The 20,546-nt window shown below is 42.4% G+C and overlaps 3 protein-coding genes across 7 annotated transcripts; 2 read left to right on the top strand and 1 right to left on the bottom strand.

The window, feature by feature from the left end:
- Window positions 1–125: 125 nt before the first annotated feature.
- On the top strand, window positions 126–5,804 carry LOC109632897 (zinc finger protein 112-like). Its single transcript, XM_020092435.2, has 7 exons — window positions 126–342; window positions 1,227–1,435; window positions 1,918–2,007; window positions 2,099–2,191; window positions 2,544–2,654; window positions 2,984–3,107; window positions 3,256–5,804. Exons 1-7 carry the CDS (start codon window positions 318–320, stop codon window positions 4,950–4,952), a joined length of 2,349 nt encoding a protein of 782 aa, XP_019947994.1. The 5' UTR covers window positions 126–317; the 3' UTR covers window positions 4,953–5,804.
- Window positions 3,586–12,696, bottom strand: LOC109632860 (high-affinity choline transporter 1-like). Of its 4 annotated transcripts, none has more exons than XM_069520234.1 (9): window positions 12,560–12,696; window positions 11,772–11,964; window positions 11,585–11,674; window positions 11,247–11,402; window positions 10,873–11,021; window positions 10,038–10,181; window positions 9,779–9,932; window positions 9,385–9,602; window positions 3,586–8,931 (listed from the first exon to the last, which is right to left on the bottom strand). In XM_069520234.1, exons 2-9 carry the CDS (start codon window positions 11,953–11,955, stop codon window positions 8,407–8,409), a joined length of 1,620 nt encoding a protein of 539 aa, XP_069376335.1. In that variant the 5' UTR covers window positions 11,956–11,964; window positions 12,560–12,696; the 3' UTR covers window positions 3,586–8,406. The 4 variants fall into 4 exon arrangements, with proteins under 4 accessions (XP_069376335.1, XP_019947926.2, XP_069376336.1 ...); XM_020092367.2 differs by having other exon boundaries at window positions 11,535–11,648; XM_069520235.1 differs by having other exon boundaries at window positions 11,585–11,648; window positions 11,794–11,964.
- On the top strand, window positions 10,050–20,446 carry LOC109632858 (uncharacterized). 2 transcript variants are annotated; one of them, XM_020092362.2, is made up of 6 exons: window positions 10,050–10,168; window positions 13,640–13,981; window positions 14,771–14,967; window positions 15,394–16,745; window positions 17,679–18,746; window positions 19,281–20,446. In XM_020092362.2, the coding sequence occupies exons 2-6, from the start codon at window positions 13,751–13,753 to the stop codon at window positions 20,444–20,446; spliced, it is 4,014 nt and encodes a 1,337-aa protein (XP_019947921.2). In that variant the 5' UTR covers window positions 10,050–10,168; window positions 13,640–13,750. The 2 variants fall into 2 exon arrangements, with proteins under 2 accessions (XP_019947921.2, XP_019947919.2); XM_020092360.2 differs by having other exon boundaries at window positions 17,583–18,746.
- The last annotated feature ends 100 nt before the right edge of the window (window positions 20,447–20,546 follow it).

Genomic DNA, 20,546 nt, shown 5'->3' with positions numbered 1-20,546 from the left:
ACACATTCTACTATATGATGTTACATATCAAATCGTTCCTATGAAGGATAACTTCATTCCAACTTATGTTCCCTCAACTCAACCTTTCAAAATACGGTGCTTTTATTTTATACAGCAACATCCGCCGGAAACGCTTGGACTTTTGTTTTGGAAAGCCGCTGCCCCAGCGGTCGCCATTATTCTTCCTGGCTTGACGTAGCGCAGAAAGACGGTTAAATCGTTTTTAACGTTATATTTCGGTGTGAGCGACTTCACGGTGAACGTGCACGGTGCCGCGGGCTGGTTGACATGTGTTAGCGCCACTTCCTGCTCACACGATGGAGAAACGCTCCGATGCAGCAGGTAAGTTGCTAAGCTAAGGCTAGCAAGCTAACGGCAGCAGCCGCCGCCGGGAGCGCGGTGGAGAGAATAGGATGCAACATGTGCGATCATCTGAGAATGAGACCCCATCGCCGGCTCTTAGTCGCCGATCTGCGAGAATACAACCGAGTCTGTGCGGTTATATCCGGTGTGTGTGGTGGTTAGCGAGCTAGCTTTAGCTTTGATTTCAAAATGAAACCCTCGCGCTTCCGGCTGTACCGACCCGCGGTAGCATCGTGTATCATGAGCCTCCTCTGCCTCCACAAGCAGCAGCGCTCTGTGCTGCGTGTGTTTGAGAGTTTGACTCGAACTCTGCTGCAGATTGGCGCTCATTCTCTACACGACTGCACATGCACACGCAACGTGCACACTTTCAAAACCCTTTGCAGGGGATCGAACCGTGACATTAGCACAGCAGCGCCCCCTACAGCAGCCCGTTGTTCACAACCAAACCTGCTGATGGGAGTTTGCACTGAACACAGATCAACCCCAACATCACTCCACTGATAGAGGGAAGACTTGCTAGGCTGGTTACTTTGGTTGTGTTGATGATCCCGGACTGTAAACACAAACACACAACATATACAGTGAATATAAAGTACAGTGTATAATCAATAAAAGGGTATATATACTACATAAGTACACAGAATCAGATGGTCTCAGACTCATTTACACACATTAGAATAATATATTTAGTTCATGCAAGTAGACTAGGAACATACACTCAAAGTCAGAGTTATTATAAAACAAGATATAGAAAATAGAAAATCAATCTGAAAAGCCTCAATACTTGAAATATTAAAATGACCCAGTTTATACAGGTAATCCAAATGGACAGTATTTGGTAAATGTTTTTTTCTTGACAGGTGCTGGAGGTGCCCTGCCCCTCACTTCCCTCCGCTTAATGGCCTCCCCCCTGCAGCTGACGTACTCGTACCTATGGCAGGTCATACGACAGCGAAACGTGAAGCAGTACGGCAAGGTGGAGGAGTTTGTGACCATGGTGACGCAGACGGTTCCCGAGCTGATGGGTTTCAAGCAGACTGCCCAGCTCATCCTGGGGTTGAGAGCGAGGGTGAGCATCCAACATGCGACAATTCGATTTCTTTTATGTGAGCAACAGTGCACTTGGGTGGATAGAGATAAAAACCAAGGAGCGGTATTTTGTGTGAGATGAGACATATAGTCTGGCTGCTGTCTGGTCCCTGCACTCCATTCCTCAGACAGTGTATTTAAGCACCATATCCCCCCCTCACTCTCAGCCTTTGATGCTGCGCGCCCTCCAGGCTTCTAAAATCCAATTACTGATTTGTCTCTTAATGTTATTGACACCTCACTGATGTCAATGAACTCCATGTGTTTCGTATTACAAACCACTTGTGTCAAGCACACAGAGAGTCTTTGAAATTATCTCTTACTCCATCCCTCTTACCATGAAATGAATTGGTTGTTTTTTTGGATTAAGGGAAGAATTTATTATTTTGCAAAACACTGTTTGTTTTTTGAAAGGTTTGGATTCTTTGATGGCAATAATCAGTTTCTTTTCTTGTGCTGCAGATCATTTTGGATTTGCTTCACAAAGAGGGCCCTCCGGATACCCGAGCCATTCAAATTCTTATCAACAAGTTGAAGGTCTCTTCTTCAGGGGTGAGAAAAAAAAGTTTATTCCCGAGACACATAAACAGTTGAACCAGCTTTAAGGGTTTAAAACTAAAATCAAATCTTAACTGTGTTGCAGAAGGAGACAGAAGTGGAGAAATGTCAAACCAACTTCTTGGTGCTGGTCCAGAGTCTGCTGAAAAGCCCTGCTGAAAGGAAGCGCTTCTTTCAGGTATCCACATCCATCTGGTATCAGACACTCATTAGTTGTCATCACATAAATCTGTTCAATCCACTGCTGCAGCTCATTTAGATGTGGTGACAGAGGCTGTGTGCCTGTACTTGAATAAAAAATATCACTGCACAGCATCTGCTCAGAGATCACACTCGTTCCATTGTATGTGAAGGGAAGTAGAAAAACATGCAAATAAATGACAGACACACCAAGAGTTCAGCTGCATTAAAACACTGTGCATGTGGATAATGACAAATACCATTCATTTCTCTCTCCTTTTGTATTAGGTGTTCAGCGTTCATGATTTTAACCTTACAATCGTGTTGGACACATTGTTCTCTCTCTGCAGGAAGTGTTTCCTGTTCAGTATGGCACAAAGTTTGACACGGCGCTGCAGGCTCTGACCGCAGGCCTGGTGTGCAAGCTGGAGCAGCTCCTTCCTGTTCCTAATCTGACCCAGGTAAGCACAGATACTGTCATTGGATTTTAACAACAGTTACTCTGGTGCTGTTAAAGCAGGATAAGTTACTTTGCTTTACATTTCATCAGACTTATTTACCATGTTGATGCAGGCTAAATACATTAAAATGCAAAGTAAATTAAAACAAGGTCAGAATTCAATGAATTGAGGAATTCATCTTTTCAGGAACTGGATTCAGGATTTCCTTTCTTATATATTGCACATAGGTTAGAATAAAAAAAACTGTGACAGCTTTCTGAAAAGACACCAAGTTCTTTTCTTTCATTTTAAACAAAGATGCATTTCAATCTCATGCCTCTCAACTTCAGCTCGGTGCCATGATCTCATCTGATCCCAGCGTCCTGGAGGCATGTGGAGGCTTCATCCCCGACACCAAGGACCTGAAGACGCTCCTCCTACACCAGCAGGCCAAAGGACTCCTTGGTGTTAAAGGTACACTTTGGTGGTTTGTATAAAGATGTGATGAAATACAGGAAACAGGACATGACAGCTTTATGAAATCTTTCAACAAAGTAGATGAGCTGTGTTTAACTGTAAAACATTTAAAAGGAAATTCACAAAGATTTTTATTTTTGCACAGCTACCATCTCTTCATCAGTGGGCGACTGCGTACTCTCTTCACTTGCCTTTCGGCCCAAACCAGTAGAGCCACCGCCACCTCCGCCACCCCCACCACCCCCACCAGCAGAATCTCCCAAACCACTACAAGTCACCCTCATGGACGCAAGCCCACCCTCCCTCAGTGACACTGAAGACTTGGGAGTGATGTCAGAGGACTCGGACAGCCCAGGAACCCCCGCTGCTAGACCACTGCTAAGAGGGCGACTCAGTGATAAAACGGGCAGGGGCAGCGCTGTGAAGGAAACAAGTGTTCCTAAAGCAGCTCAGAGGGAGAATCTGGTGCAGGAGAAGAGTTCTACACAGATAGAGTCTCCCACGACTGAACAGAGCACAGCAGAAGATGGAGCATCAGCAACACCAGAGAAACCAGAACCACAACAGTTGCCGTTGAAAACAATCCCTTTCAAGGTCGTTCCGATTAAAACTCCCTCCGCCTCACAGAACACAGGCAGTGCAGGAACTAAAGATGGTCAAAAGCCGCAGACTCAGAGAGTCACGCTGCATCAGTGGGTGTCACAGATCGCCACTAATTCGCTCTCACTTCCCGCGTTGCCACCACTTCCTCCAGCCAGTCTGGGTGGAGGATATGGCATAAGACCAAGGAAAAAGCAAATCAGGCCTTCGTCTGACAAATTTACTTGCAGCGTGTGCGATAAGAGTTTCCCTTATCAGTCCAAGCTAATGGACCACGAGCGCATTCACACCGGAGAGAAGCCCTTCATGTGTACGGCGTGCCACAAAAGTTTCCGAACACAGGCGTTCCTCAACAACCACCTGAAGACCCACAGCACGGCGCGTCCCTACGCTTGCGGCCAGTGCGGCAAGTGTTATACGAAACTGCAGAGCTTGACGAAACACATTCTCGCCCACAACGGCCAAAAGCCCTTCTACTGCAACATCTGCAACAAGGGCTTCACGCAGTCCACCTACTTCAAAAGACACATGGAGTGCCACACCAGCCAGGTGACGTTCCCCTGCAAGCACTGCAACAAAAATTTCCCAACAGCCTTCAAGCTGACGAACCACGAGCGCTGGCACACCAGAGATCGCCCTCACATGTGCGAGCGCTGCGGGAAGAGATTCCTCGTTCCCAGCTTGCTGAAGAGACACATGGGCTACCACATCGGCGACCGCCAGTATCTCTGCTCCCAGTGCGGCAAGACCTTCGTCTATTTGTCCGACCTGAAGAGGCACCAGCAGGACCACGTGCCCAAAGCTAAGATCCCGTGCCCGATCTGCCAAAAGAAGTTCTCCAGCAAGTACTGCCTGAGGGTGCACCTGAGGATCCACACCAGAGAGAGGCCCTACCGGTGCTCCATATGCGACAAGAGCTTCACTCAGGTGGGGAATCTGAAGGTTCACATCCGTCTGCACAGCAACGAGCGACCCTTCAGCTGCGACGTGTGCGGGAAAACCTACAAGCTGGCGTCCCATCTGAACGTCCACAAAAGGACTCACACATGCAAGAAGCCCTGGACATGTGACACGTGCGGGAAGGGATTCTCTGTCCCTGGCCTTCTGAAGAAGCACGAGCAGCTGCATACAAGGGATGCGAACCCCGACTTCGCCGGTAAGCGGAGGCACAGGGCTAAGCACAAGAAGCACTCCCTGAAGAGGAAGTACGACGAGGAAGACGAGGGCAGCGATGATTATTAAACGATGGCTCTGATCAGTGGTGAGGCTGATCGCTGAAGTTTCTAAAATGTTCAAGTAAATCTTTAAATCATGTGATTGTCATTGTGGTGGTGATCTGATCATGATGGTTTGAGTCATGAAAACACATTTTGACTAATGTGATGATATCTTTTTTTATCATTGAATTTAAAATAAACAATCTGAGTCTCTGCTAATTAAGTCCAGTGTTTTAATGTGTAACAGCAAATCTTCATATGATAAGTTAGTTACTCAGAGTTGTCACATTTAGAGAACGATAAGGTAGTAATAGAGTATTTTGATCATTTTCTGATCTGTTTTAGAGAATTGTTGTTTAACATTATGACAAAGATAAAGAAAGTTTTTTTCGAGTGTCATACTTTACAAGAGGCTACCTTAAAGCATTTAAAAAGATGGTAAATCGAGGAATTCAATGCATGTTACTGTCAATCACTCGTCTGCTGTGTAAGAAAATGTGGTCACTTTGAAACATTAAACTTTGTTACAGTATTCTTGTGCTTCAAAGTCACATACTTTTATATTTAACCTTGAAGTGTTACTGTTACAGCTGCTTCTGCTCTTGTGTTAGACTGAAAATAGGCTGATTTGTGTTTGTTAGCATCTCTCTTTTTATCCAGCAGTATAATGCGGTTGTGTTGCTCTAACGGTTTTGAATTAAGACAAGAAATCATTGGGGTTTTTTAAATTTAGTTTGAGCACAAGAATCATTTAACATTGTGTAAAATGTGCCGTGAAGCTTCATCTTTCCTTTACCTATCCTATTGTGAGCAGCCTTCTATCAGCATCTTTTGTTTTTGATGTTTTACAGAAAAATAAATACTCTTTATAAAAAGGCATCGTCTCAGTGGTTTGTTATATTGTGAAATTCTGGACCAAATCGTCCATCAAGAGCCCTGAAATGTGACATGGGTTTATGTTCATTTGATTTAAAAGTACTAAAAAGTCCTACATTTAAATGTAAAGCTATTCAGATAGTTTCAGATCTGCACAAGTTGTTACAGACTTCAAGGTGAATGAGTATCTCCTATGGTCATTCATATTGATCCAAGGGAGCTAGAATAAAGTTCCGTTGAATGTGATGTATTTAGATAAGATAAGATTTTATTGATCCCCACGGAAATTCTTTTGTCAGCTTGCTCCAAGATACCAGCAGTGTATAATACAGGACAATACAGTGAATAAGACTATCAGGTACAAATATAATAGTGAAAGAAAAAAGTAGAAATTGTAAATGAATTAAAGTAAATTAATGAAATAAAAATATCAAGTGTAATACAGAGTATTGCAGACCAGTGTCAAGCAAATTACACATATAGTTTGATGGTCATCAACATTCCACTTCATCAGATCAGTTCAAAACTTCCACCCCAGAACCACAGCTTTCATAATCATCATTCCAAGTGACTTAAGCACAAATGGAGGACATTTTACTGGCAAAAACATTCCTCATGTCCTCATACACAGGAGCGTAAAGCAAAACATTTAACCTAACCCCTGCAGAGTTCACACATCAACATGAAGGAATGATTGGAAATAGTTGAAAAAGTGTGTGTGTGTGTGTGTGTGTCTGGTCCACACCTGTTACGTGGATCATTATTTAAAGGTGGAGCAGCTGGTGTTGACTTTCACTGAACTGAATCCAGAGCTGCTGACACACAGAGAGACAGTTCAGCTCCTGCTCAGACTCAGAGCAAGTGGAAGAGGCTTTTTGATATTATCTTTAAATGTTTGATTATATTACTCACACTACTTTTTTTCTTAATTAATTTTGCAACATTAAAGTGGATTTTAAGGATAATTCGACTGGATACAAATTATATTTATGGAAAGTGTTTATCAATATCCAGAAGTCTTATTATTTTGGATCAGAACCTACTCAAACTGATACAAAGAAACTGCTTAATTTCCAGTTTCAGCTTGTGTTGGAGAGCTCGGCTGAATATCCAGCCTCACCTGGAGATCCCTCAAGATGTCACAATAAGCTCCACCTGTGATCCGCAGGTAAGTCTGCATCTTTTTATGTGCTTTATCTCTTTTAACTGTTTGTGCACACGGGGCCTGAGAAATGCAATTTCCCTCCCACTGTATGTTTTACACATAAGGCTGGAAAAAAACTTGAACATGAACAAGTCACTGATACTGGACATTTTCAATTTCTTTTTTTACACATTTGTCATCCTCGGCATCTTCCTAAGGTTTCATTTGTGTGTGGTAGATGCTGAGCTGATGCTCACGTTGTGGGACAAGCTCCTCTGTTGTTCCTCTTAAGAGACAGAAGGTCCTGAGGTCAAAGGTAAAATCTTCAAAGGTCAAATTAGGCAGCATTCCTCTTTTAACCCTCTTAGTCCTTCAGAGAGCACTGAGGACGTCCTCTGTGCATCTCCACATCATCGCCCCGAGGCCACCACCTCCTCCCCTCCCACACTCAGAGTGGGCCCCATGTTGTTTAGCCTTTACGACTGCAATAACTAGCAGTGCTTTGATTTTTGATTTAGATTTTTTTTCTCTGTCCCTGCCTCCTTTATTCCCTAAGGATTTGAGTCCAGGCAGATTTCTCCAGATAGTGAAGACACAATATTAAGGGGGCTGTGCAATTTTCACAGATGTGTAATTAAATTTTCAAATTCAACACTGTCTCTGTTGACAAATATCACTTGTAAGCACATATATTTCAAAGTAATATTAGACTTATTATCATGACATTGTTTTATTTTTGACTGAAGCAATGAGCTGATTTTGATGGAATTTGGGATTAAGGGCACTCAGCAGAGCTCAAACGTCCACCAAGGCCCAACATTCCCCTTTAATTCAATCAATCTGCACCAAATTACACAAACTCTTTGGTATCAATTCTCTTCACATGCCTGACGGCTCATATGAGACAACGTGCCGGAGAGAATCCTCACAAGCTCAGAGCAAACATGACAATCCACTCAAACAAAACCCCAGAGTTTGAAGAGTCATAATAGGTGACATCAGACCTGTTAACATATCCACTGGGCTCTAGTAAATATATAATGCAACCAGCCACCAGGGGGCTTTGGCTTCACTTTTGGGGAGCGGTCATGTTGTCCATCTTTATATACAGTCTATCAATCAATCAATCAATCAATCAATCAATCAAATTTTGTCTGCCTTCACAAATCACAATTTATCTATGATTTAGATTCCCTAGGTATAATATTTGAAGCATTGGTTCACCCAAATCACATCATGATACATTTTCTAATTAATCTCATCACCTCTTGTTTTTTGTTTTTGTATTTTCCAGGATAGAAAATTGAATTATTCAAAATTAAAATAGTATAAAGTTTGCTCAGATAATATAAAACCAATATCTGTGTGTTTCAGTAAAGGGATTGTTCAACAAAACTCTAAGACATGCAGTGATTCTATAGTGTCAGAGGTTGTTTGACCGTCATAAACAAATCCTGGATTAAACGTCATCTCCTTCGGAGAATAAAGGCTGTTCTTTGTCCAACCTCTTGCCTTCCACCATATCTGTCTGGATTGGTGCCATGGAACATAGGTTTGTGTCCGTTTCAGCATCACTTGTTCTGTTCAACAGTCCCATTTTAGCCAGTCGTGATACCAGTAAAATAGTCACAATGGCGAGGAGCATGATGACAGTACGAAAAGGGAACAATCTGTACCGGTGACCGTCCTCCTGGATCTTGTCCCACGGCAGGGGCAGCACGTCGGGGAGGCCAATCTGGGGCTCCCCTATCAGAGCTCTTAACAGTATCGCCAACACAAAGCCAGAGCAGGCCCCATACTGGTTCACCCACTGGGATAAGAAGAAGGTGCAAATCACATGCGGAGTCATCACTGAATACAAGACGTCAGCGCTGAGGTACCACAACAGGTAAAACGACTTTGATGTCATGGCGAAGGCTGCTGCAATTATTCCACACAGGAGGACGGACACCTTCACCACCACAATAATCATTCGCTCTGATGCCTGAAACAGCAGAAAGAATTATATATGAGCCATCAAGTTACTTTTATTCAAACAATCTTAGTTTTTGAGGTTCCAAAATAAAGATGAGACTTGACCAAAAAAAGCCTTCAAAAGTTGGTATTATTTCATTATCATTTTTGAACCATTAATTAAACACGTGTTTTAAGTTAGTCAATCGAAGGTCCGAAAATATTCATGATGTACTTGAATACGTACCATGCATTTCTTTGCATACTGGTGAACATGCTAAACATCAGCCTGTTTTTAAAATTCTCTGCTTTTAAAGGCACAAAATGTACACAAAAGTTCAGGCCTACTGCAAGTCACAACAACTTGTAAAGAATGTTATGATGTACAGGAATCAAACAGTAAATGTAAACATCCTCAGAGTCTGTGGAAAGAACCAGGTGTCAACAAGTCAGCCAACAAGTGGTGACAATAAAATAGTGTTACCCGTTTGTAGATGATATTCTTGAAGATATTCCGACCAATTAGGGAGGCGGCAGAAAGAAGGGCGGAGTCGATGGATGACATCACAGATGCAGCGAGCGCTCCAATACCGACCAGTGAGACATAGAAAGGGCAAAGATGCTGAAGGGCAATCGGCAAGATCATCCGAGCTTGGCCCTCTTCATATGGGCTGGGTGAACCATAACTGGTCTGGTTCCAATCTGAGACAAATTAAGCAGATGTCATAAAACAAGAAACATTAGGATTAGGTGTTTGATTTGGTAAGGAATGTTTGATTTGTGTGGAATAGAACAACTACCAATGATGGATTACCAAGGGAGGTGCACTATTTACTTAAGAAAGTGAAAGCAATGATAAGATGGTTAAGACTAAGTACTGGTAGATGCTGCCACTCCCCCAATGATGATTGATGGGATACCAAGAAGTGGACAAATTACTGCTGCTGCATAGCAGGTGATCTTAGCTTGGGCATCAGTGGCCATGGACAGGACTCTCTGGTAGAACGCCTGGTAGCAGACCCCTCCAATGGCCTTGGGATGAAGACATTTACTCAGTTATGCGACTGCAACAGAGTTAATGTTGGTGAAACAAACAAATGCCTAATAACAGCAATGACGCCATTCGGTGTCCTTTACCATCAACAGGATGTCATCGACCCAGCAACCCAATTCTTCCAGCTGCAGCTTGCCAGTCCACGGCTCCTGGTGTAGTTTGGTGACAGCAGCAACAGTGAAGTTGGCAGAGGAGGGGCTCGTCAGGACAAAAGGTACACAGAACCACTGAAATAATGAGAAAAACTGGATGGATACTAGGGATAAAAATACTATCAGAATCAGAATAACTTTATTGTCCCACAAACGGGGAAATTTCTTTGTCAAAGCAGCAACAGGACAGTAGAGTTTTTTAAAAACAATAACAATAGTGAAAAATAAACAAGATAATTTAAAGGTAAGAAAATAGAATAGAAAGAATATACTGCTATATACATATGGACATATTCAGTTTGCAAAAAAAATGAATTTACAAAAAGTAAGGGTGTGGCAGTGTATTTACTAATGATAATAAATAATAAATATGGGTATTTATAAAAATTGTATACAGATGTATGCTACTGCGAGCAGTGATTGTAGAGTCTGTCAGCAGCAGAAGGAAGGACCTTCGATACCTCTCCTTCACACACTTGGGGTGTATCAGTCTGTTGCTGAAGGAGCTGCCCAGTGCTGTGAGAGTGACCTGTAGGGGGTGGGACTCCTGCACCAGCAGCATGACAGCTTGTCAATCATCCTGCTCTCTCCCACCACCTGCACTACTCCCCTTTAACATACATCAATATGATATGATAAGAACCACATTTGATGCAAATCCTAGTTGATGTGTAGTTTGACTTTTTAGACCAAAGAACATTCCAATTCTGCTCAATACTAAAAACCACTATAAAGTTAAATTCACATAACATATTGAATTCTATACCAAACCAAAGAACATCAAGCCAAGCTGGACGACATCAGTATAGGCCACAGAGTACAGTCCTCCCATCAATGTGTACACGATGGCAACACCAGCAGAGATGCCCACAGCCAGCGGCGAGGAGATATCCAGTACCACACTTACTGTTCCTCCTGTAAACACAAACATACTCCGAGTGAGGCGTAGATTCAGAATAATACATAATTCAACAAAAAATACTTTTCATGTCATTTTCACTGGTAAAAAGCATGAGGACAGTATCACAGCCCCAAAGATCTATGTACAGTGTCACTGCTTCATACTTTTCACTTCATCCTTTGTTTCCACGTAATGATTTTGTTTGACATGCATCCATTAAGTTATTGTGTCTGATTTACCCAGTGCACCAAGAATACATGCTGTCCAAAAAATATCTGCCAGGAGAGCAGGGATAAAGAGAACAGCAGCCAGTGTGTCTCCATATTTCTCTTGAAATGGGTCCATGAAGGTGACATATTTCTTTGAGCGAATAGGTTTGACAAAGAACAGTCCACCTGAGGTCAAGCAAACAGAAATATTTTAACTTTAAACATATCTTTATCTTGGTCCGTCCTCAAATGCTTTTCAAAAGTTACTCAAAATGATGAACAAACCTACATTCTGTCTGTCATTCAGACCTCACTCACCTATAATCATGCTTAGAGCGTAAGCAAGGGGTCCCAATACCCATACTAACCCCTTCGTTGGATCGTAGACCACTTCAGCAATACCCAGAATATAGCCTCCTCCCACCCAAGTAGCTGCAGAACAGAAGAATACATACAGCCTATGTGAAAAAAAAGATGTGTTAAGTACTCTACATTTTAAAAAATTAAATGTCCCGTTTAGCTCTGACTTGAATATTGCCATGATTATTATTTTACCTGACATAGTAAAGATGCTGACCCAGATTTTGAGGTTCCGCCCTCCAACCATTGTAACTTCACTGCTGTTCCCCGTGCATTTCCTCTCCTCACGTTTGGACTTTCTGGATGCCCAGATGCCGATGCCAAGTACAATCAAGTAAAACACACCTATCGACAGCAGCCCCAGCCAGTTTCCTGCCATCTCTGATGTCTGTCAGGGTGGGATACAGACAATTAAACACTCACATGTTCCCGCTCAACAAATTAAAGCTACATGAGAGCCTGCTCTCGTTGAAGCAAATACACAACAGTCAGATTTACTTTTACAGAGGATTTACAGAGTTTAAACAAAAGACTGTGTATAAAGATGTACGATGCAGCTCCACTTCGTCCCGTTGTAAAATAATGAAGCTGAAATATACTATTCTAATCTTCCTACAGTTGGCTTCACTTTTCAGACCCTGCAAAGAAAATGTCAAGAATCTGAATTTCTGTTGCACTTCTTAATGTTTTGGGATATTTTTCTTTTTACCAATAAATATAAAACAATGGTGTTTTTATTAATCATATCTATAACACAGAGCACTATTCTGAATAACAGTGTACCACCAGCCCTTCCTCACCCTTCAAAGTCAACTATGTGCTGAAGATTTTTTTTAGCTGCTGCACCAATATACTGCAAATATGTTGAACAAACTTACTGACATTTATGTGGGATAAAAGATAAAAGGTCAATTAAAATATGTTTATAAAACATATTGAAATATATTTTCTACACAAAATGTATTATTAAATTGTTTAGTTACCTGTATTGACTTCAGAAAATATTGAGAAGGGTGGAAGTTAACCCGTCTTCCTCAACTGCTGACACTGAAAGGCGTGTTTGCTTCTCTGACTTATCAACATAACTGTAGTGCAGTGACCCTAAAATGCAAATCACAAAGGCAAACCGGAAAACACAATGACAAATCAGAACACGCAACAGTAAAACAGAAAACACAATGACAAATCAGAACACGCAATGGCAAAACACAATGGCACTAACCAAACCGGAAAGGTAGGTATATAGGGGACATGAATCCTCGCTGATTGGACAGGTGGCCCCTAAAGTCCCAAACGATTATATTTTACATACCCTCTATTGAATTAATTATTACTTAAATGTGTTCTAATATGTTTTTACTGGTGATTGTTATCAGTATCATAAAGTATTGTAATAATAACAGTAACACTTGTATATGACACAGGGAGAAGTTCTTGAGCAAAAACAAACGTCTTATTTAGAATAGATGATAACTTCTTTACACAAGATAATTTCCTTCCTATCACCTTTTGCGACATAAGGAGCTCCGTTAAACAAACAATGCACCTTCAGTATAAGGTCGTAAGCAAATGAATGCAATGTTTGTAAAGGTATTTTTCTATGTATGTTTAGTTAACCTTTTATTTTTTATATATCCACAGTCACAAAACACATATTGCCTAACAAGGGGTGACAGCTTCTGTCCTTATCCCTGATCTAGGCGTTCACAGTGCAAACAGAAACATTCCGCACCACGTCAGAAAGAATTTAATGTTGAAATGCCTGCCTGTCACAAGAACACCTTGCACCTTCTGAACCGATGCCCCCAGAGACTGAGCCGAGGGCAGCCATCCCTGACCTTGAGTCGCAGAAGTCATTAATGTAGTCTCCGATGGCACGGCAGGTATCCTAGTAACCACTGGTGACTTGTAACTGGACCTCCAACAGAGAATGAGCTCTGTTCATGAGGATCAGGTTCTGACTTGTTGTGAACTGCAGTTTGTTGGAAGTGTGTCATTGTACTGTACACTGTTTATGAGAAGATGAATCATCACTGGTGTTTGGTCTTTTTGAACCTCGACAGAGCTTCTGTTCACTCACGTCACTGATGAAGAAACCTGAACAGACGGAAACAGAGGATTCAGCCTGAAAATGTCGTCCATCGTTATGTGACTGACTGGCAGTTGAATGGGTGATGGATGACCTCCCTGTCAAACATACGTGTCCATTTAACCAAAAGCCGCTGGACTTCTACCTCAAACTACTGCTGTTGCTGAGGAATGTGGTGCACAATCAAAGTTTCATGCAACATTGTCCCATAAGGTCGGAGGACGGTGGGTTTCCCAACTTCACGTCTGAGGCAGGATCACCTTTCTTACTGAAGCTCCCTCTCCCTGCAACACTGGGACGCATGGATCACTACGAGGTGAGCTGAGCTTCATGTGGATGTTGCATGTCTGAACGCTGGAAGCATGGTTCAGTGACGAATACACAGATAATAAGGATGTAACAACAGTTTAAAAGCAACAACAAGAATTATCAATTCGGTGGCATGTTGCAAACGAGCCATATGTGACTTATTCTTATGCCTGAGCCAACAGAGTCTACGTAAACACAGTTCATCCAGCTGCCAGACTCCCTTACCCAGCTCAACTCAATAAGAATACCAGTAAATCTTAGAATTGATTTTATTGCTGACTTTAAAGGTCCGTTCTGGACTTCCCCCTGAGTACATTTCAGATCTTTTGATATGAAGTCCTCAATGAAGGCCCTCCTTACCACTCCCAGGTAGAAACTACTCCTTAATGATATATTTGGCCTTCTACTTGGGTATTTTTGTGCAAAGGTCCCATCCCTGCTGCAGTGACTTTCTCACACACTTTTTCCTGGAGCGTTGGACACTTTTATCATAATTATTTGAGCCACTTTCAAGGATCTGGGGATTTTTACAGTAAATGGACATTTTAATAAATCTTTGGCTCCTTTTTTTAGTTCTGTTATTGTTCCGCCACACTTGGGAGCTGGATATGTCACCTACGCTTTGTGGCACACTGGCCTTCATCACGGTGACTAAAAATGTGTGAATGATGAAGACCTGCGTTCACTTGTGTATCACCCCAGCACCAAAGCAACTTGTAGGATTATCTTCCCACATATTTTCAAACATTTATCCCTTTTTTGCCTTTTATAACATCAGCGTTACTCTTTCCTCCAGCTCACCCTGGCTGATGGGGACAGCACACTGCCCCACTGGATGATGTTTGAGCGACAGAGTAACACTCTGGCTGGCTTGGCTCTGACCGAGGATTGTGGGATATACCGGCTTAAAGTGTCTGTAACAGGCGAGATGTGTGCTGAATGTTTTTACCTGCACATCCGCAATAAACCAATGACTGACAGGGACCCAGCAAGGTAAGGCAGGAAATCAGAGGAGGGGAGGGGCAATAAATGAGATGGAGAAAAGGTTACAGATAATACTAAAGTTACCCTCAATTAAATATCTATATTAACATTTAAATGGATAAATAATGTTAAAAAATATTCTGTTGGCAGCTAAAAGATTTATTATTTTTGATTTGTAAAAATTAAAGATTTTGTTCATTTTTAATAATAAAATGGCCTTAAACATTTTTTGCAAACAAACACAACTAAGCTTGGTTAACCAGAACTACAGAATCAAGGCTTTAGTTAAAAAATACAGTTTAGAGTAGAGGTCTACACCATAAGAGAGTCTTACTTGTGGTTTCAGTACATTGTTAGTTTTTATCTAATTTCTTATAAAACCTATGAATATCCACAGACTTGAAATGAAACCAGATCTTCCTCTGTGTCTCACAGATACATTCTGCCCTGCTCTGAGGGGGAGATGATGACCTGGGCTAACCTCCTCCTTCAGCTCAACCCTGTGACTCTTAACGCCAGCCAGCGTCTCCATTTGGTCAGCACCATGGCCGACTACCTCCACCTGCCAATGGGCTCTGTCTGCCTGTTTACACAAGATAAACCCTTCATGCAACGACTAAAGAGGCTCAGGGTTAGTGGGCAAAGTGGGTTTGCTGAGAAAGCAGACATCTCAGGAGACACCGCTGAGCTTGTGTGGCCAGTCGGCTGTCCAGGAGAGGAGGGACAGTCGGATTTAGCCACGGTCCTGGAGCACAGTGTAAAGATGGGAGCTTTGGTGAGGCTGCTGGGAGCTTCTGTGCTTGAATGGAGGATACTTTCTGCTCCCGGAGGGCTTTGGCAAAGAGTTAAGAGAGACTTGCAAAATATCAAATTTACACCTATTCCAAATTTGATCGTTCCAACTCAAGTCCATCAGTTGGTGAGACTTGACAATTTCGGGACATATTCTCGTCTGTTACAACTGGAGCCAAGTGTGTCAACCTTTTTATTGAATGAGAGTCACGAGTGGACAAAATTGGAGCCAAAACATACAAAGAATCAAACAGAAAGTGCTGTTAACTCTTTGAGCAAACATGCATATACTTTACCAGTTTCACCTGAGAATATCTTAAAGTTCAGGTCTGAAGAGCAGACTTTTAACATGATGATTTACCGCTTCAATTCTGATATACATTCAGAGATGCCACCACTTATTTCAAAAACAAATCTCGTGCAAAAAATACAGGTACCCTCAACTTCTCTTCTCTCTTTGAAGACTTTTTTAAATCCATATGACAAAGATGGTAAGACTGTGAGGGTGCAAGATGTAGTTCCTGGCAGAATTAGTCTGACAACGTCGCACACACACAATTCTGGGGTACATACAAAGCAAAATGCCTCAAAAATACAACTTCTCGTAGAAGCGACCGGCTACAGTGAGCAACCAGAACTCACATTAGATCCCTCATTAAGTATCTCTGAGTATTTGTGGACCACAGACGTTTTCTCATCTCCATTTTTGCCTCAACATACATCAACAGTGGAACATTTTGTTGGGGAACCTTCCGCTGACACCACTCTCTCAACGCTGGTACCATCATCCACGCTGCACAGTGTTTACCCTTCACTGCCGCTGACCCCAGCCTCTTACAGTGTCACTCCCACTCTGACACATGAGGCCGTCGACGGGGTATCGCGAGCCACTCGTCTGACCCGGCTACCTCATCTGAAGGAAACCTCCCCCCAAACTGAATCTCACAGAGCCGACCGCACTGACTCAGAGAGACGGCCCACAGTGAGCTCACAGGGTAAGTCTGCTGCTGTTGACTTCTATATGACTATATGGGATTGTTCTGGGTGCTTAGTCACTGGGGTCATATGTTGTAATGACTTGACCTTGTTTGAAAGGGAGCCCACAGCTGAATGGAGCGGATGCATGAATGGAGGAACATATGGCCTAATGTAGTGATGGAAACATGAGAACCATGGCTGATATGGAAAATAAAGACTTCTTTAAAGCTGCATGTTCTGTTGAAGGCCACACATACAGATCACATAATAATGAGTCAATTTAATATAGGCACACACAAGAAAAAAGTATTTTATCTTGCATTAACTGTTTTTTTTTGTTTGGCCTTTTGTGGACAATAGTACAATCACATTTTAAGTTGCTGCAAGAAATGTATTAGCTAACAGCTGCTTATTTACACACGAAAAGGATACAGAGCAATAATAGCATTAACTTGCTGAAGAATATTAACCGTAGGCTTTATATAAAGATAGAAGATGCATCTTCACTAACCCTGTTAAAATGTTTAAAATGCAAAAAATACAGTATATATATATTACATATACTCTGTGTTTTCTAAACAATGGTTATCAAATTCTACATTACATGTAGTCATCTGATCCATTGAGTGTAGCAGTTTCTTATCAAATAGTGATAAAATGTTAGATCATTATTTGTCAGTGGAACTACTTTATAACTGCATGTGAAAAGATGGATGAATGAATGAAGCAGTTAAGTACATCCCATAACAATCCCTGACGACAATAATGGTAGTTTGGTTTAACTTCCTCACCTTTCTATTGCATTTGTGGAATTTCAGTTTTTCCATTGAACTGAATTGTTGTTTTTTATGTAGGCCACATCATCTTTACCCATGAGCCTCTAAAATCCCACAACACAGTGGAGCCAACGTTCCAAACCCTCCCATCTGTTTCTCATCCACCTCAAACAGAGAAACAAACCGATGTCCTGCCACCAACCTCCAGATCAGAGCCAACACAGTCAGCGCCATCATCGAACAAAATACCGTCGGCTCTGCTGCTTCCAGATTTGTCACCGACCTCGTATTTAACAAGCGAACAATTATCAATAACTCAGCAGGGTGAGACAATTCAACATCTGTCCCCAGTTTCGTTTGGCATGAGTCAGGACGCCGTGTCTCAGCAGAATGTAACAACTCGGGGCGAGTCATCAACCACATCTACGGGTCAGCTGACACCGTCTGGACTAACTGAAGTGGAGTCTTGGATCAGGACGTCCGTGTTCCAGCCCTCAGCAGAGATGTTTACTCCAGCTTTGCCCTCTGAGCTTTTCAGTGCACAACTTGAGACGCCTGATACCACAAATCCAGTATTTAGCATAGAGTTTGTCAAAGCATCACCATCTCTGATCTCTCTGCTGCAGACATTCTCCAGATCTTTGCTCCCTGATTTTGACGTTTCCTCTTTGCAGGAGAATCTGAAAAGCAAAGATGTGAAGGATTTTCAATCAAAATGTACAGGAGAACATTTTTTCTTTAAGTCTTTAACTCAAATCTCCCAAATAACCTCAGTCCCATTAAGTGAATCAGAAGACCAGTTGTTTGAAGAACTGTCTGTTAAATCCGATCATGAAAGTTTGCTATTCATCTCATCAATGTTACAAACTCTTCTCCATACACTGCAGTTTGAGGAATCTGAGCATATTGCTATTCCATCCCACATGTTCTTAATCCCTGGGATGACAACAAGTTTATATTCAACAACAACAGCCCTGACAACAATTACATCAGGACCCAGCATGACATTTCCAGTTCTACCCTCAATGTCCCAGAGCAGAGGCCCAGTGTTCCAGGGCCATTTTGATCCAACTGCTCCCTCTGCTGCTCAGGAGCCAAACACTACACCTACAGTTCATGAGGAGGATGTTCTTGACTGTGTGACGAGTTATTCACGAGTTGTTCACAAGCTATGGACGACTTTAGAGATTGATTCACAATTCTTCTCAACCCAGACGTCAATGGACAACTTAAGTAACTCAAGTAAGTTCTATTACAAATTGATTTTAACTGTTTCCTATTATTTGCCTTCAATGCTTCATGTTTAACTTGTAAAGCACTTCGTAACTAAATGAAATTTATTATTCTCAGTCATTGTTGCCATTGAGGAATTTAAATCTCATTGCACCTGTACCAGAGCTAAGAGAAATAGATATGCTTAGATAAGATATGCTATTAAAAAATTTAATATATTGTAGGAAAGAGTGATTTTAAAAAAGATATTTCCCTTTGTGCACAAAATTAAGGTGAAAACCAAAAATTATACATAATAGGGAGAACTGTTTCAGTTTCAATTAATCACCTATTAGAACATCAGCTCTTCACAAAGCAAAACAGGAAACCACAGATTTAATATTATTCCAAAGTGCTACTAGTGGTCAAAACTGAATGGGATACCTTTAATATCAAACAATGAATATTACATCATGTGTCAAAATTCATATAACAAAGTTGTTTTTACAGGTTTTCCAGAGTTTCTGTGCAATAAGTTAAACATCGTTTTATTTTGTGTTTCAGTTTCCTTGAATCTTCCACCCAAAGTGATGCAGTCTATCCCAGTGTTGGTGGCCACAGTTGGTTTCCCCTTCCTCTACTCAATCCCCCCTGAAACCTTCCTGGATCCAGATGATGGCGACGCAGACGCACTTTCCCTGGAGATCAGGTTGATTGACGGGCCTCCCCTCAGCACGGGCACCTGGTTGGCCCTGGATGGTGTGGAGCTTCGTGGGGTCCCGCTGGAGGTGGACCTGCACTTTGCTCCTCAGCACCTCCTCCTGGTTGCCCGGGATCGACAGGGTCTGAGCACCTCGCTGCGGCTGACTCTGGATCTGCTGCGCAGCCCCATTGAACCCTGTCACATTTTCACCCTGACAGCTCGACGCAGCCTCCACTTCATCCTCCGTCACCGCCACATGGTCGATGTCTTGCTGAGGAAATTGTCTCGCTTCTTCAACAGCTCGAGCAGCCACCACCTTTCTGTGGTTTCCATGACACCTGGGTCCACTGTGGTGTCCTGGTACAACCGCAGCTTGTGTGAGATGAGACAAATCAAGAAAGCACAATGCAGCTTTGATAGAATACACAACATGTGGTTGGACATGGGGTCTGTAGACGGATCAGTCAACCCGGACTTCAGAGAGGCGATGCTTCCAGAGTTCCCTGTCATTAAAGTCGGACCTGTGAGCTACAGACAAGACTGTTTTCCCACAACTCCCCCTCCCACATTTAATCCTGCTGTAAACACCACTGTTAAACCAGACACCAATACCCCCCTCAGTCCCACCTCCAACCCCTGTGCCTCTGCATCTACTCCCACCTCACAGGAGTCTAACTCTTATCCATGGATGGCCGGCGTGTTCACAGCTCTCCTCGTCATCTGCCTCCTCATCCTGATCGTTCTCCTCGTCGCTACAATTCTTTATTTCTGCAAAGGTCGTGGAAGGTCAAGAACAGTTGCCATTTGGCCTGCAAACCGCCTGCTCTCGGTTCAAAGCACAGACCCGAGAGCCATAAGACCCAGACGGCCTCCGCTGCTCCAACCTGAGCTGCCGCCACCTCCGCTGAGGCTGTGGATCGACCTCACACAAGATAATGAGAGGTCACTTCCAGGGAAGCAAAGACCAAGAACTTGTGACAAGGCGTTGCAGCCTCGCCCTCCGTATTATGATTTCTCAAATACATAGTAAAGCAAAAAAGTTTTTACCTCTAAATACTTGATCAAAGTTGAAGTTCTCTATAACCTCAGAAGATTTTTATCCTGGTTCAAGTGAATTCATGCAAACA

Source organism: Paralichthys olivaceus, chromosome 23 (genome assembly GCF_024713975.1).
Source record: "Paralichthys olivaceus isolate ysfri-2021 chromosome 23, ASM2471397v2, whole genome shotgun sequence".
NCBI lineage: Eukaryota > Metazoa > Chordata > Actinopteri > Pleuronectiformes > Paralichthyidae > Paralichthys > Paralichthys olivaceus.
The sequence above is the reverse complement of the archived record's forward strand: the minus strand, read 5'-3'. Positions and strand labels throughout refer to the sequence as shown.